This window comes from Trachurus japonicus, chromosome 18 (assembly GCF_045865225.1).
Source record: "Trachurus japonicus isolate A0001 chromosome 18, Traja_1.0".
Classification (NCBI taxonomy): Eukaryota; Metazoa; Chordata; class Actinopteri; order Carangiformes; family Carangidae; genus Trachurus; species Trachurus japonicus.
Genome location: NC_140924.1, coordinates 28,479,958 through 28,506,991, shown reverse-complemented (window position 1 = coordinate 28,506,991; position 27,034 = coordinate 28,479,958). Strand labels below are relative to the sequence as shown.

Genomic DNA, 27,034 nt, shown 5'->3' with positions numbered 1-27,034 from the left:
TATGGATTCACACAATGGAATTTGTTTTTCCAGTGTCATCATTTATTCATCTAAAAACATCCAAATATAAAACACACAACTGCACACAACAACAACAACACACCAGAGGAGGAAGAGGACGGTGATAAAACACAGTCGAAGGTGGAGAGCAGCAGAGCATTAAGTGAAGAAGTGGGCAATCAGCCGCTGCAACCTTGGACCTCCTCCTCTTCCTCCTCCTCCTCCTCCTCCTTCGTATCTCTCTGTCCTTGTATCATTTCCTCTCCGCTGCTTTCCCTCCTTCCACCTCCACCTCCGTCAGTCTCAGCCTCTTCTCCTCTCTCAGCGTTTTTCTTGATGCCTGATAATCTCCATCTTCCCTCAGGACTTCAACTTTGTTTGAACGAGTGTGTACGAAGCAGAAGCTCAGAGGAGAGGCCAACGTAGTCTATCAGGGTCATTTTGTGTTTTTGATGTCTTTCCCCCCTAAGTGGAGAGGAGGGCGGCCAGATGTGCTCTACACAGTTGGTACCACTCTTTAATAAAGGGCTTTATGAGTTGTAACTAATGTCTTTACCAATGCCTAAAGCCCCCTGCACGCAAACACTTGTTCTTATATAGTTACTTGAAACAGGATTTTCTGACATCATGACAATCTCAACATGATCCCGTATTAACTTAAACACGTTTGAGTTTCTACTCACACACACTAAGAATGAACTTTTATTAGGAGAAGTAGAAGAACTCATGGGCAAAGTTAATATTAATAGACCAGCGAAGAACCAGATGTAATTTTCAGAACATTAAATGAAGAAATTGAACTTTTATGAGAGCGGAAAAAACACTGTATGCCATTCAAATTAAGTATGTGTCTTAAAAAAGAAAAGGATTGTTAAATGAATGATTCATTATTGCTTTATAGATCAGTTCATAAATTTGAATAAGAACATCTTTGTAGCCAGATTGTGAAAAATCTGTCTACCAAATCACAGTGTATTAGTGTTTATAAATGCGTCTTGATAAATTATTGCTATTTTAGATAACCAATAACTATAATTGCACACCTGGTAGAAGGACTTTTCCCAACCTTTAAAGTGAAAAACATTAGTGTCGCTTATTTGGAAGTGATACCACAAAGGGTGTCTGTAGCTGCTGTTTCCACTTCCATTGTTTTTTGGGTTTTTTTTTACATACATTTAAATTGTCCCATTACCTCTACACATGCTCAGTAAGGTCCTTAAAATGTTTGCATTTTGATGACGTCAATTAAAAGCCCCCACCATGTTGTAAAACACAACACTTAAGCCTTTAATTGACTTTTAAACGTCCTAAAACCGTGTGGTTTCTCAGTTTAGTGTTTTTCTCTGGAACTCAGTCACACACACGCGAGCACACACACACACACACACACACACACACACACACACACACACACACACACACTGATACTTTGCTCTGATAGGACAAACTGGTTTTTCATTTAGATTCATTTCAGGGTTGAAATTGGGTTTATATTTTTTTTATTAAAGATACCATAAAAGGCCTCACAGACTATTACATTTGACTGCATGAAATTTGCAGACACTCTGGCAGAGCGCCGCTGCTGCTCTAATATATTTAACACAAAGGAAAAATAGGCTGCTAGAAGGACCTTGCTGTGTTTGTGAACTCATTTGTGAGTTAAGAGTGACCTTGTTGTTTTTCCCTCTTGTATATCCAGAGCATTGTGCCCTGTTGTTCAGGGTTCAGCTGCGACATTGGTGCTTCCATGTAAAATGCATCACACATTTTCTTGGTTTACCTCTTTGACTGAGACACAGCTCTGCTCCAGACAGATTTGTTTACAGAAAAATGATCTTCCAGTCAGATGTATCTTGTGTATCCCGTCTGCTGTGTGTGTCTCTCAGGAGGCTGCTCACACTTGCATGATTACAAGTAAATGAACCGAACCGCAGCTGAGAACACTTGAGTGGAATTAAGCATTTTCCTCTGCAAGTGTGTCCATACATAAAAACTGTCGACAGATGTTCTCCTTGAGCCTTTGTAGCATTCAGCTGCGCTTGTGTCTGAGGACTGATGCAAACAGGATCTGAATAATGACCAGCCTCTCTGCAGATCCAATGAACACACAGCTTTGACGCCTCTGTTAAACCTGTTTATTTAAAAAAAAAAAAAGGCTGAAATTGGCCATGACCACAAAACAGCCGTCTGTTATGATCCCTGCCACATACACATCAGACCATGTGGTGTTTTTTGAATCCAAAACTGGAGAAGAACATGTGGACTAGAGATGTATTGTCTAATGACCAGATGCAGACCAAACTATTAATGTGTATTTTTGTATTTTCAGTTCAAACTCTGAAACCTCCTTTGTTGAACGCACCACCTCCCCTTTTCTTTTGCTTGAACACACTCTAGAAACGGCTCTGGGGACAGGATATGCCTGAATAGCTGACGTCCGTCATCAAACTGAGGACAATGAACCACTTAGGAACAATAAGAAGGGGTTAACAAAACCTTATAGTCACACACATACCCATTCAACATGAGCAGTGTTCATTGTCTGGCTGCTCTTTTTTTTGTTTTTATTCAAATGAATCTACTGTTTCTAACAAGGCTCATCATATCTGTGCTGCATGAAAAGAATACAATTTCATTTTGTAAACAATGGCTTTAAAAGCCTCAGACACCTGTGACCAAGATGGCTGCTGTAGCCTACTGCAGAGCGCTGATTGTGTGCATCCTTCTAAGTTATTGCTATACACGTCCCCAAGATGCAGTTAATCCCATGAATGAGTGGGCAGTGTTTTTCTGCCTTGGCTGCAATATTTACAGTGTTGTAACCAGCTTGGGCCACATTGTATCGCACTATGTTTACATTTTGCAAAGTTATTCACCTCTAAGTTGATGTCTGCATATTTTTTTATACAATATAATAATAAAAAAAAAAGTTCAGAGACAGCATGTGGCTCAAAAATAATCACAGAGGAGAAGAATATTGAAGTACAAAACAGCCCTGTCAACATCAGCCTCCAGACTAATTATTTGCACCACTTTTGTTCCAATTTAAAAATCACACTGGACGTTTACAGCTGTGTACAAATTACAGGCTCTGTCTCCCAGGCTGCTGTCGCTCATCATGATGCATGTTCAAGTGTTAGCGTGCAGCATAGGAGCCTGCTAATGGCCCCGGCCCCGCAGTCTAATGGGACAATCTGCCAAGAGCCGCTTTATTCCTTCAGACCTGTGGAGAACGTCTGACCCCCGACTGTGGCTGAACAATTCTGAGGAAACAGCAGCTGGAAAATGGCATTGAGTGGATGATAGGACTGTGAATGTGTATTTTCTGCAGAGAAGCGCGGCTGTGTGGATCATGCAGCTGTGTCCTGTCTCACCACAAGAGCTCAGTGTGTGTGTGTGTGTGTGTGAGTGTGTGTTCAGAGACTGTGGGGGCAGGAGCATGTGTGCGTCTCTCTGCATCTTTTCTCCCCATCCCGTCAGTTTTGATTGACAGATTAAGGAGTGAGGTGTATAATTTATCACTTCCTGGTTGGTCCTGCTCTACAGTACCCTGCGGCCAGAGACCGGGGTCGATTCCCCAGAGCAAAGGGCAGTTTATTAAACCCTTAATGGACACGCCACACACACACACACACACACACACACACACACACACACACACACACACACACACACACACACACACACACACACACACCCTGTTGGTCCCTCACCCTGGCTGCCTCTCAGTCATGTTTAATGTATAACGAATGAATGATTCATGGCAGGGGAGAGGATTTTGTATTTTAGGACTACTTATTCATTTATACTCACACCATCCCCTTTTTAAAATTATACCCTAGGTGTGATTTTTATTTCAACATGTAAAAGGTCACTGGGTTTTTCTAGACATATTATCTAAATCATGCTCAGATGCTCCTCTTCATTTCCTGTTAATCCTGTCTTTTTTTTCCTTTTCTTTTTTCTTGTAGTCTCAGTTATGTGCATGTGATGGCCGGCTGTCTCACACACCAGCACCCCATTCAACATTAAAATTTAAAGCTGCTCTAGTCAATATTTTTATATTATGACTTTGTTGAATTGGTGCGTTCAATATCAAAGTCGCTGCATAATAATGAGTAGAAAAATAATTCGGCAACTTGGCTCATCTCTGCAGAGCATTTCTTCAATTCTCTCTCTTGGTTTTATGGTCCACAGATTTACTGTGTTGTTTCGCTCTCACTGTTCTCATCAGCTTTGTTTCCAGACTCATCAGGCAGTGGTGGAAAAGCGCTGATTTACCAACTGTTTGTCAACGGCTCAGAACTGAAGTGCAAAGGTAGCGACTAGCTGGGGAAGCTAATGGAGCATTTAACAGCTAAAGAGCTCCGTAGTTTTCTTAGGAGCTGATAAAAATAAATGCTAATGTTTCTCTAGATGCGTGTTCAGGTAATGTATTATAGTTTACAAAGTGATTGTTGTATTTACAGCTTGTTGTGCTGCCCCCATGTCACCAAAAATGTAGTGAATGCCGGTTTTATAAGGAAAGCACTTGTGACTTTGACATTCAAAAGAAGAAATTTAAACAAACAGAGCAGGTTCACTCAGTGTTTTTTCACCTAAAGGAACATGGCTTTACTCTGGCTCAATCATTAAATCATCTCCAGTTAATCTGTTACTCCAGGCAGCAGCTACACAGTGAAGGCTTGTCAGTCCATTCACTGTGCAATGGAACCATCATCCCACTTTACTCTATAACAACAGTGCTTGTTTTTAACGCCATACATTAAAGGAGACACATTATGCCTCCTTTACACAAATTAAAATAGTTCCCATGTGTCTTAAAGACATGTCTGTGACATGGCATGGTCAAAATACCCCAAGGATCAAACATCACAGCTCTTTTCATCCTCTCAATACTCAGCCCTGTTCAGAACGGCTGGTTTCAGTGCCTGTCCCTTTAAATGCAAATGAAGCACTGCTTGCCCCGCCCCTTCTACCGGTCCCAGGTAGGGTGGTATTATGCAAATTCGAGTCCTAGTTACACCACTGGAAGACAACTGAAGGAACAGCTTGTAAAACCACATGGATTTCAACCTAGGGAGACTGCAGATTTTTTAGTCAGTTCTGACATATTGGGGGTCAGAAGGCAAGACAAACACCCAAAGAGCCTTCAGAAAGTGATATTTCCATAATATGTCCCCTTTAAGATCCTGTTGCAACATGTTGCCACCAGACATAAACATCCGCACATACACACATCACACATGAATGGACACGCAAAGACACTCAGGCTGGAGGTGATATTTGATACATGGAGAGCTGCAGGCTCCTGCTGTTAAAGAGGAGATGTTAACCCGACCTGCAGAGCCTCGTCTCTTCCTCCTGTCACACACGTCAACTCACATCAGTTCATGAAGGCCGTCTAACAAACAGTGACGTCACATCATCATGGAGATAAAAGAGATAGAGGAGATGGAAAACAAGATATTGCATGTTCTGTTTTTTTTTTTTTTATCTGCGTCATGCATCAGGCCTTTATTTAGCCTGGATGTATAGGGTTAGAAGTGTGTGTGTGTGTGTGCGACTTTGTGCGAGGAGGGCAGATGGTGTCGCTCTAGGAATCTTCTCTCTACATTAGGGTGCACAGCAGGTGGTGTCCCCATGTGCATGTGCGCATGTGTATCTGTGTGTGAGAGTCCTACACAGCCGGTGAGGACCAGTTTACAAGGACATCTCTCCAGACCTCGCCCGTGGCCTGTGTCACTAACGCTCACGTCTGCCTTGCTGTGTGCATGCATGTGTGTGTGTGTGTGTGTGTGTGTATGGGCCCGGCGAGAGAGAACAGGCTGTAAAGTCGGTGCGAAGAAGTGATGATCAGAGGCTGCAGGGTGATGAAAGGATGGACGGATGACAGAGCAGATAGAGAGAGCGACGAAAGTCTGAAAAGAAAAGGACGGAGAGTGAGACTTTGAGGTTTCTAATGTTTTCGTTGGCTCCTCTCATTTGCTTTGATTGACAGATTGAGGAGGAGAGTGTTTGTTTCATCAGCGCAGGGTGTGTGAGAGAAGGACGCTGAATTACAATAACTTAAATAAATGACACCATAAAGACACTGCACAGATACACACATCATCATTGCTGCAGAGTCAGCTACCTGTAATTTTGCAGCAGCTCCATTCATATGTGCATTGTGATTCCAGCAGCTCAATCCTTCTTTTCCATTGTTTTTTAGTCAGCTAATACTTTGTGCCATAAAAGGAAAGGATGGAGTAATTGTTTGTCCATGTAATTTGTGAAATAGTCAACATGACAGACTTGACCTTTGTGCAGTCAGTGTAGCCTATGTGTAAAAGCCATGGGTGAACATTCCTCAGTGCTCACATAGAGACAACATTATCATCATGGATAAACCAGGAAGACAGGGGAAGGTGCTGGAATGAGCTTTGCTGATAACACTTTCCCATGCATATTGGGATATTGTATTTGTTTGGTATATACGATCTGTGTGAGAACCTTGTAGTTTCTTTGCTGGTACTGTATGTGACTCTTTCGTATTGTATTTGTTTTAATTTCACATCACATGTTCACTTATCTTTTCTTTTTCTTTTAATTTTTTTTTTACTTTTCCTATAACTTTAGTAATTAAACTAAATTGTTCCTTCAGATAATTTATTCACGTACTTAAGACAGAAAAATATGTTACCCATGAGCAGTTGCAACAGATGTACATGAAAGGGAACCCCATAGAAGCAAAAGGTACTTCTAAATAGGGGACCCAGTGTAAAGTAATTTCAAAGTGTCTTTCCCAACACTGCACATCATATCAGTAGTGATATCGCACCCAAACAAATGGATGCATGTGTGTGTGTGTGTGTGTGTGTGTGTGTGTGCGCGCCTCTGTCTGTCATATGCATCTGTTTTAACACACTACAATCCCCCTCCTCACATTGGCTGGTTTTCAGGAAGTGGAAATCCTGGGCTGGCAAATCACAGCTCACTCACTGTCTGACTTGCCTGGAGGCTTTTAGCTGAGCAGATGGCTTCTTGGTGAATGAGAAATGACATTCATGTGAAACGTTACGGGAAACAGACCCAGACTGACTGGATGAGGGAGTAGGGATGGAGGCAGTTTGGGGGGGGGGGGGGCAACTGTCTGTGATTTAGTTACAGGCAGATGTCAGTGTGTTGGGGTCTTTTTTCATTTCACAGAACAGCACAGACGAGCTCTAAGTGGAAAACCATGTCCACTCCAGTTCAGCGCCACTTATCAGAGCATCCTGAAACGCTGCTTCTGACTCCCCCTCCTCCACAGCAGGGACAGACCATAGTACCCGTTTGAATCTTTTAGCCGACAGCTGCCGAGGTGGAGGTCGTGTGCCTCCAAATTCTATTTCTGACCTTCAGGGGATCTTCCCTCCAAACAGTTAGGTGAATACATGGATGTTGTCGTCTCATCTTGTTACTGGATACGAAGCCTCTGCTCCTTTGTGTTTGTGTTCAGCTGTTCAATACAACGTGTCACACCTGTACCTGCACAATAATACAGGGTGTGTTGCATGGATGTGCTTTTGTTCTCTGCTCTACTTTATAATTTTCCATATTGTCAGTGAGGGAGAAAAACCCTTTATGGAGAGGAATCTCTCATCTAATATTCATTAGTAAGTTGATGTGTGCACATTATGTAGAGGAGTGTGTGTGTGTGTGTGTTTATAGAGGGCGGTTAGCAAATGAATATTAAAATGTGTTAAATGGGGGCTATATACACATTGAAAGAAGCTGTCCTCCCCTCATTAGCTTCATTTAACACTTTCCATTGAGGAGTTTCTGTCTGTTTTAATCTGAAGACAATCATTAGACTCAAAAGTGCACAAACGTGTGTCTGCTTTTTACAGTCATTAGTCATGTGACGGTAATTGCACAGTGAATAATGAGTAATATGTAAGATGTAAATTAACGTGGCAGCTTTTAATCATTAACATCAGTATTTAATCAATCCCATGATGAGTTCATCTGTTGCACAGTGTGGTCCTTTGTTGCGTGTGCTGAGACTGTGTGCGGTGTGTGAGTCTGTGTGTGTGCGTCTTAATTGGGATGCGGTTTGGCTCCGAAACCAGTCAGCAGTTACACTTTCTGTAGAAATGAGACTGTCTCTGAGAATTGTATCTGTGAACATGTGTGGCTCTCAGTTTTTGTGATGGTTAGTAACTTAGAAAAAACACACACATGCACACACAGACATTGCCTATGTACATATAAACACACACTCTCTCCCCATCACTCCAAAGAAGCTCAGTACACAGCTGTGTGCAGCTTGGACATGACACACACACACACACACACACACACACACACACACAGCTGGTGGAGAGAGTAGGAGGGAGGGAGGCAGCGAGTAGAGAATAAACACGAGCGGAGACATAATTCAAAAGCTTCTGGGATTCTACATGCGATAGTTTTGAGATTAAGAAGACACATAGCTGAGATTACACTTGATTTATTATGTGAAAACATAATGAATTATTTATCGTATAACATGGTTGTGCATAATTTATTTTATTGTTTTTTCTCTGCAGCAGTAGATCTGACTCTGAATTTAAACATAGGAAGAGAGTTTCAAAATAACGGCAGCGGATTTTTCTGAGTTAATGAAAAAGGAAAAAGTCACATAAACAGTGAAACTGTTAATAAAGAAACAGACTGAGGGATTACAGAGTGTTGATCTGCAGCTCTGATTGGCAGAGGGCAGGGTGAAACAAGGGTTACTCCCATCTCTCTCCCTCCAGCCCTCATCTCCTCATCTCTTACAACCTCACATGGTTTTTCTTCATCTTATCCTGTCAGCCATCTTTTCTCAGATTAACCCTGTGATCGACAGTAACGCTTATCCGTCGTCCGAAAGAACAGAAGAATCTCACCATTCCCTCGTTTCTTCTCTCCACAGACATCCTGGATCCAAGGAAGTTTGGGGGAGTGACCAACTTCAGCACCTTCCTGCTGGACCGACCATCAGGCATGCTGTTCCTGGGAGCCAGGGACGCAATACTGTCTGTAGACACCAACGATCTGAGCAAACCACCACTCAATGTAAGAGGACTATGTCTGTGTGTGAACAACTGTGACATATTTGCACAGCAGCAGTAGTTAATAGAGACACAGTCACTAATACAACATGGGGCTGTTGGCTCAGATTCAGAATGTAAAGTGATGTTCCCAGGGTTAAGAAATCAATTTGACTCACTTTAAATGCATGTATCTGAGTCTATAAAGCCTTTTTCACACAGGATGCTTCAACAACGTCGGAACAACTCAATCAAATGAATGATGTTATATTCCATACATCTGCTTCAGCCTGTCATGACTTCCTCATTAGAGTATGACTCTTGAGTATTTCTGAATGTTTACTGATGATCCGTTGACAATAACTTATCTACCATTCTCTTTCCTTGTGATCCAGATTACTTGGGATGTGCCGGAGGAGAAGAGAAGGTCCTGTGTGGCAAAGGGAAAGACGGAGGTGAGAGCTGTGTGTGTCTGTGTGTGTATAAATGGTTGCAATCAATGCAAAGTACAATATTAAAGAGGATTTTTAGCTCAACTATGCTACACTTTCTCCAAATTTGAACAGCTCTGGAGTAACTGTGATGGTCAAATAAATGACTTGGGAGAATGGAGGCTCTCTGGCCTTCCACTTAGCGTCTCCTGGCTGAAAAATAACATTGCAAGATCAGAGCCACCCCCCCGGTGTCCTATCTGTGGCACCGCGACACAAACGCGCCCTGTAACCTGTAATCTCTTGTTTATGACAGATAAGACTACACAAATCATAACATCGTATATGATTATAACATTTTCCACCGCTCTATTGATTGCTTTCTCACCGATGTTGTTGTAAACAAATGCACATGGCCAAGAGGAGGGTTAGTAAAACAGAGGAAAAGCGACCGGACTTGCATAGTTCCCCTTTAATTCCTGTAGGAAAGGTGCAGCCAGACACAGTGTCTGTCTGTTTGTGTGGAGTGGGGAGATTTACAGTGACTCAGTATTTACAGTAACTGTCTCTTCCAATAATCCTGTTTTAATGATGTCGTACTGGAACATCCAGGAATATCCTGGAAAGAAACCACAGCAGACATTAAAACCACTGTACATTCAGTCCCTGCAGTAAAGGCTTATTTGTCCTTAAGCTGTATTGAGCCTCTGTTGTATTTGTGATTGGGTTTTAAAAAGCTGCTTCTCTTCTGGATGTAGTTGCAACCTGTAAAGTCCCAGGATTCATTAAGTGCAGAGTCAGACATCATCTTCTTGATCTTTAGGATTTTGTCACTGACCATTAAATGATTTAAAATTCAATTTGTCCTTTAATGTTAACAGCTTATTTAAATAGATGTGGTAAAGGCCTGGAGGGACTCCAGTTGTTATAAAAACGTTTTCAAATCCCAGTCCCACAGTCATGTAGTAATATTAATATTTTATTGAATTATTATTGTTATTATTGTTTTCAAATGTCCTCAGTCATCTGAAATGTGGCGTTATATGGGCTCATGTTGTGCTACTGCATGCGTTTGTGTGTGTGTGTGTGTGTGTGTGTCATGGCCCCGTGCTGGCCCGTTAGGCATCGAATGCAAAGTTCTGGGACTTATGCCAGGATCTCATCAGGGGTGTGTGTGTGTTTGTGTGTGAGTGTGTACATGTCTACCTTTGTGTGTGTGTAGAGAGGGTGTATGTAAGTCACAGATGCCCAGTAACTGTCTGTGGAAACTGATTAAATAGAGCATACTGTACAGTGAAGCTGTGCCTACAGGGCCTCAACCAAACAGCTTACAACAACCTAACCGTACTCTGGGGCTGCATTTGTTGAGTAACGTCTTACTGACTGACTGGTTTTAACGGTTTGCTGAGTAATGTGAAGCTGCGGTAGAAAACGCAGAGTGTGTATTCACTCTATTATAAATCTCAAAAATGCAAGCAATGAGGTCAAGTCAGAAGATAAACAAAGCCAGTGGAAGGTCAGGGTTTTAACGGAAGGGAAGCGCAATTAGTCCTGACCTATTTTACACAGCAGCATCGGGGAGGTTTTCTTGCTTTCCTAGTGTAAAGGGGGGAAGAGGTGAGAGACTGATAAAGGCAGGAAAGAGAGTGGTTGTTTTTTTCTGAGACACTGATTACAAGATTACACGTGACTCAGAGGGATTAAGGAGAAGGAGGGAGCAGAGAGGGAAGGAAACAGGAAGAGGAAGAACAGGCAGACAGACAGTGGAAGGTAAGGAGGGACGAGGAGGAGACAGAAGACTAGAGAGACAGGACAATAGACTCACCAGGAAACTACCTTGAAGCTGACCGAGGGAGAGGCAGGGCATGTGTGTGCGTGTGAGGGGGCAAATCAGGGCAAGTTGTGTATTGCTTCACTCACTGCCATCACCATGGTCTTACCTCACACTGGAAAGAAAATGATGTTTCACAGGTTTCATGTCAACAAGTCATCATCAGAAATTATCATGGTACACACACTCCTACCATGCACCACATCCTGACTGATAAACAACTTCGATATCTTGCTCATGAACTCAATCATGTGTCGAGACGATTATCAATTATTTTTGCGCCCTGGATTTTCAGCGGCTGTTTAATGCACAATCAACAGTATCAACACTTTATAAGGTTAAAGTGATTGTTATGTTATGTTATGTTTATTTCATTTGATATGGACATCACAAATACATTGACAGACCAGATGTTTTGTTTGGGTGTGTTTAGCTGCATAGGGTGCATTTATGCTCTATTCTAAAAACACAGAGCATATTATCAACAATATGAAATAAAACCAAGTGCATGACACAACATCACAACAGTAATATGCTAATCTAAAAGCACAGAGCACAAGCTCAGCAAGAGGAGATGAAGCAAACAGAAATCATGATCGCAACAGTAATATTGGGCTAGTAACAATGAAAAAGTCCGTATTTGTACATGTGAGCATTGTTGTTTTGCTTTTAACCATGCTTTTAGTCCTCTGTTAAAAGAGTTTGTATCAGTCTCGAGCGGGTAAAGTGTTCCATAGGTTAACCCCTTTTATTGAGAAGGCAGACTGTCCAAATGATGTTGTACACTTGGGAACAACGCAGTCGTCATTGTAGGAGGCTTGTGTGTTTTGGCTTGAGCTCCATGCATCTTTTGATCAGTGCAGAAAACAGGGGTGATACACAGTTATGAAGACATTTAAAAACCAGTCTGATGTTACAGTAAATCCTAAAGTTTTCAAATGCAAGAAGGTTGTCACAGTGGTGCCATCTCATTGGTTTTTGATCCATAAGTCTTATTGCTCATTGCTTATATATTGCTACTATAGGTTTCAGAGTGACTTGAGAAGCTTGTGACCATGACATGATGCAGTATGACAAGTGAGAAAGAATCATAGCATGCATGTAGAGTTGTGCAGCTTCGAATGAAACGAAAACAGTTGAGGTTTAGTTTAACCTTCTTGCAGATGTAATGTGCTTGTTTATCAAATGTTAAGTTTTTGTCTAGTATAATCTGTTTAACCCCATTCACCACAGTAATTAGTTCATTTTTGATCTTCACCTCAAACAATGCTTCACAGGCTTATTGTGAATAGAAATACACATAGAAACTGTGTTTTTGACATTCAGGGTTAAGTGAGTTGTTGCGAGTTTGGAATCAAATACTAAAGAAAAACACAGTGAAGAGAAGATGGCAGCTTGTTTGTTTGAAGTCCCTCTCCACACACACACATATTTAATTCTCCGTGATTATTGCTAAATTGCTCTCAGTAAGTAATTTTCTTTTGGTAGAAAAGCTTTTAGATGTGTTTGGTGGCAAGACTTCATTTCTCCTGTGAAGCCACAGAAGCTTTCAACTTGAAGACAGAATAATTAGGCTCCATTGTAACAGGGAAGAGAATCGAATAGAACCCAGTAGAACTGAACAGAGCCATTTGATCCACCATATGCCAGATTGTGAATGAAGCTTATTAGTATGAATGGGGTTAATATGGACCCATGAAATAGTTAATCCCAAGCTGATCCCATTGTTAGCAGCCTGAGCTCTGCCTCTTTCTCTCTGTCTCACGTGGAGCTGTTCCACTGTGGGAGGGGTGGGGGGTGTTGTGGCAGTGCTGGGGGGGGGGGCTGATTTTGGTGACATGATCTGGGCATCAGAGAGGATCAGGTCTCTGGGGAGGAGGTGACTCAGGCCCGGAGCTCATCCAGGATGGCACGCAAGGACTTGACACACACATACAGTACACACACACACACAAGCTTACACAAAAGTGCCTGTGTCATGGTTTCATGGTAACTGGGGAGCGAGAGCAGGGGTGTGTGTGTTTTTTTCCACAACAGCTACAGAGAGAATACAAAAGAGATAAAGAAGAAAAAAGGAGGCAGGGTGCAAGACATCATGGTCGATGTGTGTTTATTCAGAATTATTTATGCATGAAAATGAGTAGTGCAAGGTTTCAGATGATGCGTGTGCAAGTCAGTGTGTGTGTGTGTGTGTGTGTGTGTGTGTGTGTGTGTGTGTGTGTGTGTGTGTAATAGTAAGGGTGGTCTCTGCTGGTAACAGTGGGGGTCTCAAGTGTCTCTACCAGCAGTGGGGGTCTCCAATTTCCAATCAAAACCATTGATACTGCAGCTGTTCTCAGAATCCACTCTGGTTTAAGGCCAAAAAACAAACACACGTAGGCTATGTTTCTAAAACTAAACCACAACACAAAGACTCTCACTGAAGGGTTTTAAGTTTTAACACACAGCTGTAGATAAATATGAGCATCATTATCACCTGAATGGCTTTATATTTATGTGTCAGTTTAAATACATCACAGTTCCTGTATATTCAATAATGTTTTTATGGCACTGTTCCTTTAAATTAAGGAAGATCTTACTGTTAAAAATGTTGATGTTTATTCCAGTTTAGGAGGGTGATGCTGGGTTTGAGTTTGTCTTCATTTCTGAGTGTGTGTGTCCCCCTGCAGGCCGACTGTCACAACTACATCCGTCTGCTGGAGTTTCTGGACGAAGGACGACGCATCTATGTGTGTGGCACCTACGCCTTCGACCCCCAGTGTGCCTTCCTGGTTAGTTTATGTGTGTGTGTGTGTGTGTGTGTGTGTGAGAGAGGGGTCATCCATCAGTTTGTGAGTGTACTCATTTTGGGTGAGATATTACTGGGGCAGATCCGTGCCTGAGGATCTTCCGATGTCGCACTCACGCACACAATGTCACACCCAGCTGTAGCACGCTATCATTTCACTCTGGTATGTGTGTGTGTGTGTGTTTACTTGCACGCGTGCCACTGTACATGTGTTTGCGTGTATGTTGTCACCCACAGTTCCCCAAATCAAATCCCCATGACAGGTTCCCACAGCCATTCACACCCCAGACCTACATCAAAGGGACAGGCAGAGGAACACACACACACACACACACACACACACACACACACACACAGACACTCACGCATGCTGTTAACCTCCCACTGCAGTTAAGTGTGTTTACTCACATTTAAACTTTTCAGTCTGTCTGAAACTTCACTCGCCCACTTCTCTCTGGTGCCAATCAACCATAATAAGCTTTTAGATGTTTTGGTCCCAGTGACATTTTCCAGCCGGTTCTTTTTTGGGTTGAAGCCACTGAGGCTTTTTTAAGATAGAGATCAAAATTAGTCATCTAAAGTCATTTAAGCAGCACAGTTAACTGAAAAACAAACATATAAGTGTAACAGAGGTCCGCGGGTAAAGTCACAGTGTGTCGAAAGTGTCCAAGTATGGCAGTTCAGTCAGATAACTACAAACAAATAATTGATTGAGTATAAGCATTGCAAGCTGAAGCACAGCCTAGGTATCGTTGAGCATGGCTGCAGCAGGTTCGGCGTCAGGCTCTGTCTCAGTTATTTGTTCCCTGAATGATCTGGTTTTCCAGACATTACAGGGAATGAAGCAGACCCCCTGCATGGGGATCATAGAGACAGAGCCCACAGGTGGACGCTGGGGAGGAGGTGGGTTAGCAAAACCTCATGGGCAGCAGCAGCAGAAGCAGCAGCAGCAGCAGCATAGCCAGGGATGAGCAGGTAAACCGGGGGGTTTAAGTAGCCCGCCCTATTTGGAGGAGGAGAGCATGTGACTGATCAGCTGATCAGGATGGGTGCAGCTTGAGTTGTCTGCCTGAACTAGCTCCGCAGGCTTCGCATCATTTAGCGGTAGTGAAGTTAAACTCACTCACCCATAAAAGACGTGCTAATCCACATGCCAAGTGGTCATTGACCTCTTGGTGAAACGGTTAATAGTTAGCATCATCGTCCGCGGTGAGGGAGACCCGGGTTCAAAACCCACTCAGGGCAGGCCAGAACAACATCGGTTACATAAGAAAACAGATTTTGTTTTCCACTGTTATTAATTTAGTAAAATGAATAATCCTCATTAAAGCTGTCATTTGATTGTGTTTCTAAATGATCTTTCTCTTCTCCTGTCATCCTGAAGGAGCTCTCCACCTTCACCCTGGAGAGAGCAGAGGACGGAGGAGTGAAGATGGAGACGGGGAAGGGCAAGTGTCCCTTTGAGCCCAGTCAGCACTACACAGCTGTTATGGCAGGTAAGTGCTGTGATTGGCTGTTTGTTGACAGTTGTTTTTGTATTTCACTGTGCACTAACTTACTTCTTGATCTCTTCCTTTGTGTGTGTGTGTGTGTGTAGGCGGTACCTTATACACAGCAGCCACCAGTAACTTCCTGGGAACACTGTTCGACATTTCCCGGGCAACAGGCCCTGAGCAGGAGCGCATCCGAACTGAGCGATCCATCAACTGGCTCAGCGGTGAGAAACGCTAACACACAAGTTGTACACCATAACCACAAACACACTTTCACTCTGCATTTCCTTTAAAGTGCTGCTTTCCCACAGGAACACGAGTAAAGTTGAGTCTGTGTTATTTTCAGATCCAGAGTTTGTGACTTCAGTCTTCATAGAGCAGTCTGCCGACAGCAACCCCACAGGAGATGACGACAAAATCTACTTCTTCTTCACCGAGGTGGCCAAAGAGTATGACCTCTACACCAAGGTCAAGGTCCCGAGGGTGGCACGGGTCTGCAAGGTAACCCAGCCTCCTGATAATGATTGAGTGATACATCATTTGCTTTGATTGGATTCCCGTGGAGCTTACTGTACCGTTCTCCCCGTCTGCTCAGTCTGATGTGGGAGGGATGAAGACCCTGCAGCGCCGCTGGACCACCTTCCTCAAGACCCAGCTGGTGTGTGAGGACAAACCCAGCGGGCAGAGATACAACATCCTGACTGACGTTTTCACCATGCAGCACACAGAGGGAGACCCCAGCAGCACACACTTCTACGGACTCTTCACCTCCCAGTGGTACGAGGAGGAACCTGAGCCTCTGTCTGGGGTTTCCTAGTATTTTGGGAACACAAAATTATGTATTTTCCATGCAAAGATGCTACTACAAGCTGTATTTATTTCAATAGCATGTTTGTGCTCTTTAAGTTACTTATAGAATAAGACCCAGCAATCAAAATGTTCAAGTTACCTTTTTTTTGATACATTATATTTGGTATTTTTGGTGCAAAAATAGTAAGAGTAAACAGTGATATGTTGTTATTTTATAGTGGCTGTGTTGTAGCTGTAGGATGTAGGATGTAGCTTGGAGGACTGGGATTGGTACTCTTATGTCTAACAAGGCAATTTATATTGAACATCCTAACATTCTGCTTGAAAAAGGTCCTGTGGACCGAGACGTTGTTTGTTTTATTAAAGTCTTTTGCAAGTGACTTGACAGTGTGCGGGAGACCCTTTTTTCCTTTGTTCACTCCCTACCTATGCTCCAACGCACCTGTTTTTCAAGATTTTTTAGGTGTGCATCAGCTTCCACACCTATTGAACATCCTTAGAAATGAACTTTAAATGTGACCCTCTCCCGTTTTTGTTTCTATCTAACCATGCTTTTTCTTCTTCGTAGGCAAAATGAGGAGTTATCAGCAGTGTGTGTCTTCAGTCTGTCTGACATCAACAAAGTGATGGACGGTCCCTTTAAGGAGCTGAAGAAGACCTGCGAGAACTGGATCAACCCTGAACCGGTCCCTACACCAAGACCTGGACAGGTACCAATTACTTTTCACACAGTGCTTCTTATTACTGTACATTCTGCCACACCACCACCAACACTCTGCTATAACTTCCCATCTCCTCAACCCTTTTTTTTTCTTAGTGCTTAAACGATGCATTAAAGGCTGAAGGATTCGAGTCATCCCTCAAACTCCCGGACAAGGTGCTGACGTATGTGAGAGATCACCCTCTGATGGAGAACAGTGTTACTGCAGCGCCTCTGCTGGTGCGCAAGGGAACCAAGTACACCAAGCTGGCTGTGACCAGGACAGGCAGGGAGGTGGAGTCAAGAGGGACAGTGCTGCACCTCGGGACAGGTGAGGAGAGATGGAAGGAGGTACATGAAAATATAACAAGAGATTAAAATGACAGTAAACACAGGTAAAAGTTGTTAAAGTCTCTCTTATTGGACATTTGAAATCAATCAAGACTGTACAGCCTCCCTCAAATTGTGTCAATAATGATCATATGATTTAAAAATGAAACAAAACTAAATTACTAGGGCTGTCAGAGTTAACGCGTTAATCGCGATTAGATTAATTAAAAAATTAACGCGATTAAATTTTTTAATCGCGGTTAATCGCGGCCCATTTTGTCCTCTGTCTGCTGGACTGGAGGACTGGAGTGTGGGACCTCCAGTCCAGTAGGTGGCGGTAAGGCACCTTCAAGATGGTTGCTACACAAATATACACAGTCTAACATATATCCACAGCTCCATCCATTGATTTTTTGACGGCTTTGTTGTCAACAAATGCACGTGGCGATGTATTGATTTTTTGACGGAGTCGGTTGTCAACAAATGCACATGGCCAGGCAGAGGCGTAGCAAAGTAAAGGGCAATTTCCACTGGATGCAATTCGTTTCAATTCTGTGTGAGTTTCATGCATCATGTGTTATGATTAGGTACTAGGCCTGCTAGGTCTGGTCTAAAAGTTGTTTGCCTAGAGATTATAACACTTTGGAGTGTTGAAAGTCCAAAGCGCCATATATAATATTTTTAATAGAGATTAATCGCGAGTTAACTATGGAAAAAATGCGATTAATCGCGATTAGAAAAATTAATCGTTTGACAGCCCTATAAATTACGTTATGATAAAAGACCAGCTTTATTGCTCACCATGTGTTTGTGTGTTGCAGATCGAGGGGAGCTCCACCAGGTGGAGGTAGTGGGCCAGAATGCCACTTTGCTGCAGGAGATTCCTCTGTTCACCCCTCACGAGCCCGTTAACAATATATTACTGCACAAGGTAGAGCACATGCATCTGCACACACACTTCACACACACACAGTCATGCATATATACACATCTGCGGTGCCTATTTATTGCTCAGTGATTCTGAACGGCTGCTTGTGTGTGCAGGGCCAGGCTCTGGTGGGCAGTCCTCTGTCTCTGGCTCGTGTCCAGGCTGAAGGCTGCGCTCTGTACCCCAACTGTGAGGTGTGTGCCAGAGCCAGAGGCCTGGGCTGTGAGTGGGTGTCAAAGGCCTGCAGGAGAACAACAGCAAAGTGAGTACCTCACAAGAGAACTGGAAGACTTCCAGCCATGGAAAATCCAAGGCTAACTGACCCATATTTTTTAACACTACATTAATCTTTTTGTGCATACAGACTAATCAAACCCTCAAAAGACTCTCACTAGACCTATGGCACACTACCTTATAGTAAAAACACTAAAGTAATGTAGCAAAGGAAACACACTGATTTAACTGGTCAAACATTAATTGATTAATCACTCAAGTTATCAGAGGCAAAGATAACTTAGCAAAGGAACGAAACAAAGAGTTACACTTAAAGGAGATTCCGGTCATTTTCTAAGTAACACTCTACAGCTCTAGGTCCTCGACTGCGACCATAGGAAAAAATCAGAGAAAAATATGTGCAGACCAGACCTAGCTCTCCTCCTGCTAGCTGCGCTACACTGCAGTTAAACAGTGAAGTAATGGGGGCAGTTCTTCTAACTGTGACTTTGGCCTCTATTATGCTCAAAATATTACTACAAATGCTTTGCAGCATCCACCAGTTCCTTACCACACAACACCGAGTGTGCATAACATAATAATATGAGAGAGCAGTGTGTTTTTATCACGTACCTCTTTTTACTCTAGCTTCCTGGGTAGACCTTACTAGTCGACTGTCAAGCTCGGGACTGTTTCCATATCAACAAAGACAAATACGTGAGGAAAACATGGATTTAGGAGGAAAAATCGATTTTGGATGGGGAAAAAGGCAGTTATATTCATATTGATGTTTTTTTTGCTTTTTAGTGATATTTTGAGCATTATATAGAGGTCAAAGTCACGTTTAGAAGCACTGCCCCCATTACTTCACTGTTAGCAGGACGAGAGCTAGGTCCAGTCTGCACATATTTTTCTTGGATATTTATATGGTCGCACTCGGAAACCTAGAGCTGTAGAGCTGTATTTAGAAAATGACCGGAATTCTCCTTTAATAGACTAATGGATTATTTGAGAATGAAAGCTACTATACTCTCTACTCCTACTAAGCCTTTGAGTCGCAAGTCTGACTACATTTGTGTGTGTGTGTGTGTGTGTCCAGGCCTGGTCCAGGTGATACAGTGGACGATGCCTTGAGGAAATGTGATACAAAGGATGGTGAGTACCCTGCTGCTATTCATGAATTTAGAAACCACAGCCTCTTCAGGCTCAGTGAACACACACCTGCTATAACTTCTGACTCCCTCTCTCCTTCAGAGCGTTGCTCCCCACTCCCCAGGGAGCTGCAGGTTTCCATGGGTCTGCGCCTCCTGTTGCCATGTGTCCAGCTGTCCCCCAGGCCCTGCACGTGGGACCATCCTCCCCACAGACTCACCAGGCAGCACCACTCTGACCTGGAGGTGACTGTCACCAACGAGAGCCTGGGAAAATACACCTGCACCTGCCAGGTACACACACACACACACACACACACACACACCACTACCACTGCCTGCAGAGATACAGTATCTCACAAAAGTGAGTACACCCTTCACTTTCAGCAACCATTTTATTACGTCTTCTCATGGGACAATACTATAGAAATGAAACTTCAATGTAACTTATAGTCAATATACATCTTGTATAGCAGTATAGCTTTACTATCCCCTGAAAATAATTCACCACACAGCCATTATTGTCTAAATGGGTGGCAACACAAGTGAGTACACCTCACAGTGAACAGACTGACTTCATGCAGTGTGCGGTGTGTGGTCTGAGCACTGACAGGCTGACATCCTACTTGTTCAACCTCTGCAGCAATGCTGGCAGAACTCATGCATCTGTTTTTTGAAGCCAACTTCTTGATATGACACAGAGCACAAGGACTCAGCTTCTTTGGTCGACCCCAGCGAAGCCTGCCATCTTGGAAAACCGCTGTATGACCGTGGCCATCGTGCTTTGAGTCAGTTTCAGGGTGTTACCAATCTTCTTATAACCTAGGCCGTCTTCGTAGAGATTCTATTTCTCAGATCCTCAGAGACTTCTTTTCCATGAGGGGCCATGTTGAACATCCAGTGGTCAGTATGAGAAAATTGTCCCCATAGAACCAGATTTAATAGCTCTAATCCAGTGGTTCCCAACCTTTTCTAGCTTGTGACCCCATTTTGACATCACAAATTCCTGACGACCTCGTCAATCAAGATGCACTAGCTCAGATATTTTTATATGCTGCATTTTATTTGAACTCAATTTATATTCGAGAAAGTGAAAGTATAGAATACATTTGTTTAGGATTGTGTGTGGTGTTTTTAATCATCATTATCAAAAGAATAATAATTATTTTAAAAAATATTTTTATCAGTACATTTTTTTTATCAATTGCTGGACATTTCAGGCGACCCCATTTGAATTCCAGGTGACCCCATATGGGGTCCCAACCCCAAGGTTGAAAAGCAAGCAGGCAAAAACATGGACATGAGGGATAAGACAGGTGGCTTTGGATGTTTAAATGACATGTATAAGTATCACTTGGGGTGTACTCACTTGTGTTGCCAGCTATTTAGACAGTCATGCCTATGTGTTGAGTAATTCTAGTAGATAACAAATCTATACAGCTATACAAGCTATACACGGACTACTCTAAAGTATATCAATCAATCAATCAATCAATCAATCAATCAATCAATCAATCAATCAATCAATCAATCAATCAATCAATCAATCAATCTTTATTTATAGAGCACCTTTCATACATGGAAATGCAACACAAAGTGCTTTACACACATAGAAAAATAGAAACAAGTATCCAAGTTTAATTTCTATAGTATATAGTCTCATGAGAAGATATCATAAAATGGCAGCTGAAATGTGAGGGGTGAGATACTATATTTTCCTACTAGGTGATGTGAACAGCTCAGTGAGCCTCTGTTTGTCATGTCTGTGTATTCCAGGAGGTGGGGCCAGGGGGCAGAGAGCCGTCCCCCTGCCGGAGAGCCATCTACCAGCTGACAGAAAAAGCCCCCAGTGCCGGAGGGGCGGTGGCGGCGGGCGGGGGCCGTCACGTCCTGGCCATCTACATCCTCTTCTTCATCGGGGGTTTGCTGTTCGGGGTGTTCCTCCTGTACTTCATAAGCCGCCGCCGCAGCATCAGCCGCCAGGGCTGCCACCTGCCGGATAATTCGCTGTCGTCAGAGAAGGGGCGGGACTTGCTGGGCTCCTCGGCCACTCCGCAGTCGCCCAGCAGCGCCAGCTTGATGTCGGAGGGATTCCGGCTGACGGAAAAACGAAACGGGACCACGACCTCGACCACGACGACCACCCTCCTCAGCAACCAGGGTAACGGTGGTCACCATGGCAACAGCTACAGCGGCACCCTGATCCACAGCAACCCCAGCAACGGGCATGGGAACGCCATTTATGCCAACTGCAACACAAGTGGCAGCGGGCTGAAGTTTGCTGAGATTTTAGCTCCAGACATGCTGGACGGAAGGACAGGGGAGAGGGAGAGGGTGAGGCCCGAGGGGGGGGAGAGGGAGTCGGGGGAGGGGAATGAGATGGATGAAGCTCTGGGCGACGGGTTAGCAGACGGAATAAAAGGACTAGAGGAGGAGCTGGCCAGCTTTCCCATGTTTAAATCACCAGCGCCACTGGCTAAGTGTGAAGAAAGCTCAATATGACAAGGTGAAATAAATATATTACTATTGCACCATTATGCATCCTCCACAAAAACTGAACTCGGATGGGATGGATGCAAAATGGCTACTGCCAAATGCCTTTGAACGGGAGCTGTGGCACCAAGAGAGACTACAGAGATGAAAGAGAAGTATATGATAAGTTTATGTCTGAGGATGCGAGAGAGACACGTGAAGAGGAAGGCGAGATGTCTCAACAGTGTTGGGATGAACCACTTATTGTGAGTCACTCAGGATGAGAGCCACAGCTAATCAATGTATCAGATGTAAATAAAAGTGTAAATATAAGCAGTCTGAAGCTGACTGCAGACATGAAAGTGAGCATGATGTTGCGCAATTCAAATGTTACAAAGAATCAAAGATGACCTGTCCTTGTGTGTGGACAAAAGCCATATTGTCTTTCCCCTTGACTGTTGTTGTTAGCTCTCTAATCCTCTTCTCATAATGGCACTGCAAAAGAAAAGTGCACTTTGACTCTTTCAGCACCTCTCTGTCTCTGTATTTATTTCTCTCTCTGACACACTGCTCAAATTTCAGACCCTCGTGGGTCCAAAGGCACCAAAGGACTGCTGAGCCCAGTCACTGTCAGACTAAAGAACCAGAACTTCAGATGGCCTACAAGTGACCACGACAGGGCTGTTCCTGCCTGCACTGCCACAGAGGTCACGATGGACGATAGGTTCAAGGTCACCTATCAGACCAGTGCCCGTGTGTGGAAAACTGACAGCTGCCCAGATGTGTCACTGACCACCTTCACCATCACTGAGACGGAAAGCAGATGATCTTGAAATGAATGTGAAATTCATTTGCAGGATGGACCTTAACCAGACACAAACCACCATCACCTTGTTTTGTGAGTGTGGCTTTCAACATAAAAATGTATCGGTTTTGTCATGTTGTTTTGTAATAAAAACTAAAAAAAGTTGCTGTTACCCTGGTATCACTGTTTCCATGCTTTGTGCGCTTTGTCATTAAGAGCCATATACAGCAGAAGGATTTTGAAGTCTATTCTATATCCTACAGGAAGCCAACGGAGAGAAGCTAAATACCCTCGCTGCAGCGTTCTGGACCAACTGGAGACTCTGACAGATCTATTTGGCCATCTCCATTCTTGTTTGTATTTGAAGACCATGCAGTGTCATTATAGAGTTTATTCTGAATTCTACCAATGCCCCTCTCCATTAAGGGCATTCCATGAAATAAGGTCAACTCCTCTTTGTCGCTTATTTATCTCTAAGGGATATTTGGCCCTCCCATGTTTCAAGACTGGATGGTAATGCTGGTCGTGAATGAATAGAAGAAACAATCAAGTGCTAACGAGAAATGCCCAAATGTAATGATTGTGAAAATGAAAAAGACAATCTGGAAAAGAATAAGTTACACAAGGCTTGTAAAGATATACTACTGTTGTGTAAAAGCACACTTGTCAAACCTCTCTGAGTTTGCATGTCCTCATTGCACAGCATTAGCTTAACAGTTGTACACTAAATTCAAAATAAAGTAAACAGACACATGCATGTGTCTCTCATGTTCGAACTGATTCTCACACATTATAGTTAGCAGTTCAATGTGTAGCTAAGCAGTGGGCGGGCATAAGGTCAAAGTGAAAGCCACACACACTCAGTCTGACCACAGGGGGTCACTGTTGTCAAACTATCAATTAAAAAAAAAACAGCCTAGGAACTTGATGGATCCTGGCTCTTCTCACATTGATGCTACTAGCATTTTAACATGCTCGATTCACAGTAACAACTACAGGATGGAGTTTGATTATTTCAAATACAAAGCAACCGACTATGTAACTTTTCCTTGAGCCCCAACAACTTCAGAACAGTGCCGAAGCATGTCACAACACAGTAACTCAACATCTTAACATGGTGTAAAAAGTGATTGATTTGAATTTATTTTTAGGCCAAAGACAGGAAATGACAAACATAAAATACTAATAAATACAATAAAACAGATATAACAGATATAAAATTAAAAGATCAACTAAAGTGCTTCAGGTGTGTTGAACGCATCTGCCTTATTGCACAATCATTTACACCATGTCCAAACTATTGCAGAAAGGGCCGGTGTGGCTGCAGGTTTTCCCTCCAACGAAGCCGCAGCACATCAGACTTGTCTCATTTCATCAACTGATCTCAGTCTTCAGACAGTTGATTCATCAAACTGTGGTGCTCTTGGTTGGTTGGAACAAAAACCTGCAGCCAGACGGCCCTTTGTGGAATAGTTTGGATATGCCTGATTTAAAACCTCTCAGGGGTTCAGATACTTCACCTGTAACTTCACTACACATGAAGTATCTATTCTGAACCCCTTTTCTGTCTTGTGGAATGTGAACCTGTGGTTTTCTTTAGCCTAAAGGTTAAATGTTAGGTCAGAGGTTATGGACCATCTGGACAGGGACTCCTCTCTGTCTGGAGAAGGTGGGATTCTGGGGATAAGAAAATTATATATAAAGGGAGGGTATTGAGCTGGACGGGATCTCACATTTGGCACCGGAGACTCTCAGATTTGGCGGTTTTTGACATTGTTCTTTTTTGTAATAAAGTCTTTTTAAGTACAAGTTAAGACGTGTCAGAGGTGGTCACTTCTTTTCATCAACACATTGATATACAACCAAGGGTTAAAAGGCATGGCTCTTCATGGCTCTTACAGTCTTAATGAGTAGGAAGGATATTAGGTTGTTAGCTGGATTCGAGAGCTGTTACAATTGACTATGTTCTGGGATATTATGTGCTGTGTTTTTATACTTGAATGCACATAACTTGATGTATGTTTTGAGATATCATGTATTCTGTTTCAGTACTTGAACGCACATAACCTGATGTGTGTGCACGTGAAGCCAGATAGTGTCACTCTAGCTTGATAAACAAGAACAAGATGTAACTGCAGAGTTCTCACACACACACGTTGCTTATCACATTATGAGAACATGCGTGGACAGTGGTTGGCCTGTCCATGTCACAGGTAACTGGCCAATTATATTATGTCACGCGACAGTCCAACTTCTTCGTGGGGCAGGCCCAGCCTAAGAAGATTAATGTGAACCATTTCCTGAAATCAGGGCTCGCTCCTGACAGAGATCCTACGACAGCTCTGTCACTATGAACCCAGTGCTGCTGTGACCTGATTAAATTCTACTTCTGTGAACTGAAGACTTCTCCGATTTGTTCTTGGGCTTCCAATGAAAGAATGGGGCTAACAGAGCCTTTCTTCATAACCTTATACATTCTCACCCTTTTGTCCAGCTCATGTCCTCAGCTGGTAAACCACATGGTTACTGTAGCCTATATTAGGATGCTCCCATCACAACACCTCATACATGAGTAATCATTTGATTTTATTTCTAACACAGTGATTTATTCAACAATAAAAACTACTGCCTTCTGTACCGTAACAAGGGTTCATTTATTCCCCAGTGTCCTGTGGATTACAGTATTCTAACTGACAGGAGTGATAACCATTGGGGCTGAGTTGTTGCCCTCACGTTGGGTGCAGGGGTTAAAGTAAGGGAGCAGCTTCTTCCTGGGAAACCTGCAGCAGGTAAAGGAGTAGATATGTGCCGTAGTCCCGATGTCATAGAAACAGACCTCTCCCTCCTCGTGGTCTACAAACACCCCGACCTTCTCGGGCGTCTTGGGGAGATTTAGCTCCACCGGGGGCCGGTCGCAGGCTATTATTTTCGTCCCGTTCCTCAGCATCAGGACAGCGAAGCCGTTGCTCAGACACACATCGGTTTGGTGTTTTCTGTTAACCGTTTCCATGGCAACCCCAATGTCCCACGCAGACTTGCCTCCCACTTGCACCTTTGAAACGCAGAAAATGCTTTTGTAATAAACAATAACATGCAAAATCTGTTCTGTGTGCAGTATCAGACAAAAGAAAGGAATTAGTAAAACACCGCCGACCTCGAAGTAGAAGGCACCGGAGGAATAACCTTCTTTTCCCAGAACGCCGAGGAGAGGCTCAAATCTCTCTGGGACGTCTGGCAGGTTCTGAGGAACGCCTCCATACTGCACCTCCTTCCCATCTTTGGATACAACGAGGACACGGTTTGCAGTGTTGGAGTCCAAAGTTATATCCACTGACAGAGCAGAGAGAGAATCTGAATGTGAACACAGACTAGAGGAGGAGTCGTGTTTTATAACAAATCAGATTTACCTGCATATCGCTGAATTCGACTTATCTCTGTAAGACATGGACGGAGAATGAAGAACAACAGTAAATCAACCAAAAGTAAATCAACACTGACTGTGCACAGCAGCTGGTTACATCTAAACTCACCTTTTGCGATCAGTCCTTTGCTTTGATCAGACAGCACAGTGCAGAGTTCTTTCAGCAGCTTACTGGCAGCACTCCGAGCAGTCCCCACTGCTGGGTCGCTGTAGACGCTGATCTCAGACCAGTCTTTTGTATTGGGTGGATCACTCAGAGAGTGCAGACTCTGCAGTGAGAACGCAAGAAAAATACTTCAGCTGCTGTGATGTGTGAATGAGACATTATTAGGGGCCGGGCAGCATCAGCTACCAGGACCCTATTGTTTTCTTTCTTTCTTTCTTTCTTTCTTTCTTTCTTTCTTTCTTTCTTTCTTTCTTTCTTTCTTTCTTTCTTTCTTTCTCTCTTCTGAGGAAATCCAACTTCCCATGCATAATCTGTGAAAAAAAACATGCCAGATTTACTCAACTCCAAGGACATGTGCTGTTTAAGCAGTACATGTTTAAATTTAAAAACTTTAAAAATTCCTACCAAAGCAACGGTACATGCTACAGTTTTGAAACTTAGAAAAAAGGAGTTA

General features: G+C 43.2%; 2 protein-coding genes across 2 annotated transcripts in view; one reads left to right on the top strand and one right to left on the bottom strand.

Moving 5' to 3' along the window:
• The window catches only part of sema4f (sema domain, immunoglobulin domain (Ig), transmembrane domain (TM) and short cytoplasmic domain, (semaphorin) 4F), a 58,076-nt gene extending 34,905 nt beyond the window's left edge, over positions 1–23,171 (top strand). The window contains exons 2-15 of the mRNA XM_085759027.1: positions 8,924–9,066; positions 9,437–9,496; positions 13,973–14,074; positions 15,476–15,587; positions 15,689–15,808; positions 15,931–16,085; positions 16,180–16,361; positions 16,963–17,104; positions 17,212–17,425; positions 18,246–18,355; positions 18,469–18,614; positions 19,665–19,720; positions 19,820–20,010; positions 21,493–23,171. Coding sequence (XP_085615153.1) covers positions 8,924–9,066; positions 9,437–9,496; positions 13,973–14,074; positions 15,476–15,587; positions 15,689–15,808; positions 15,931–16,085; positions 16,180–16,361; positions 16,963–17,104; positions 17,212–17,425; positions 18,246–18,355; positions 18,469–18,614; positions 19,665–19,720; positions 19,820–20,010; positions 21,493–22,218 — 2,459 coding nt within the window. The 3' untranslated portion in view covers positions 22,219–23,171. The remainder of the gene's footprint in view (positions 1–8,923; positions 9,067–9,436; positions 9,497–13,972; positions 14,075–15,475; positions 15,588–15,688; positions 15,809–15,930; positions 16,086–16,179; positions 16,362–16,962; positions 17,105–17,211; positions 17,426–18,245; positions 18,356–18,468; positions 18,615–19,664; positions 19,721–19,819; positions 20,011–21,492) is intronic.
• A 2,391-nt stretch (positions 23,172–25,562) lies between these two features.
• The window catches only part of LOC146969531 (E3 ubiquitin-protein ligase TRIM68-like), a 12,077-nt gene continuing 10,605 nt past the window's right edge, over positions 25,563–27,034 (bottom strand). Inside the window, exons 6-9 of the mRNA XM_085758941.1 lie at positions 26,524–26,683; positions 26,401–26,427; positions 26,148–26,323; positions 25,563–26,045 (exon numbers count right to left, since the gene is read on the bottom strand). Of these exons, the coding sequence (XP_085615067.1) occupies positions 25,680–26,045; positions 26,148–26,323; positions 26,401–26,427; positions 26,524–26,683 (729 nt within the window). The 3' untranslated portion in view covers positions 25,563–25,679. The remainder of the gene's footprint in view (positions 26,046–26,147; positions 26,324–26,400; positions 26,428–26,523; positions 26,684–27,034) is intronic.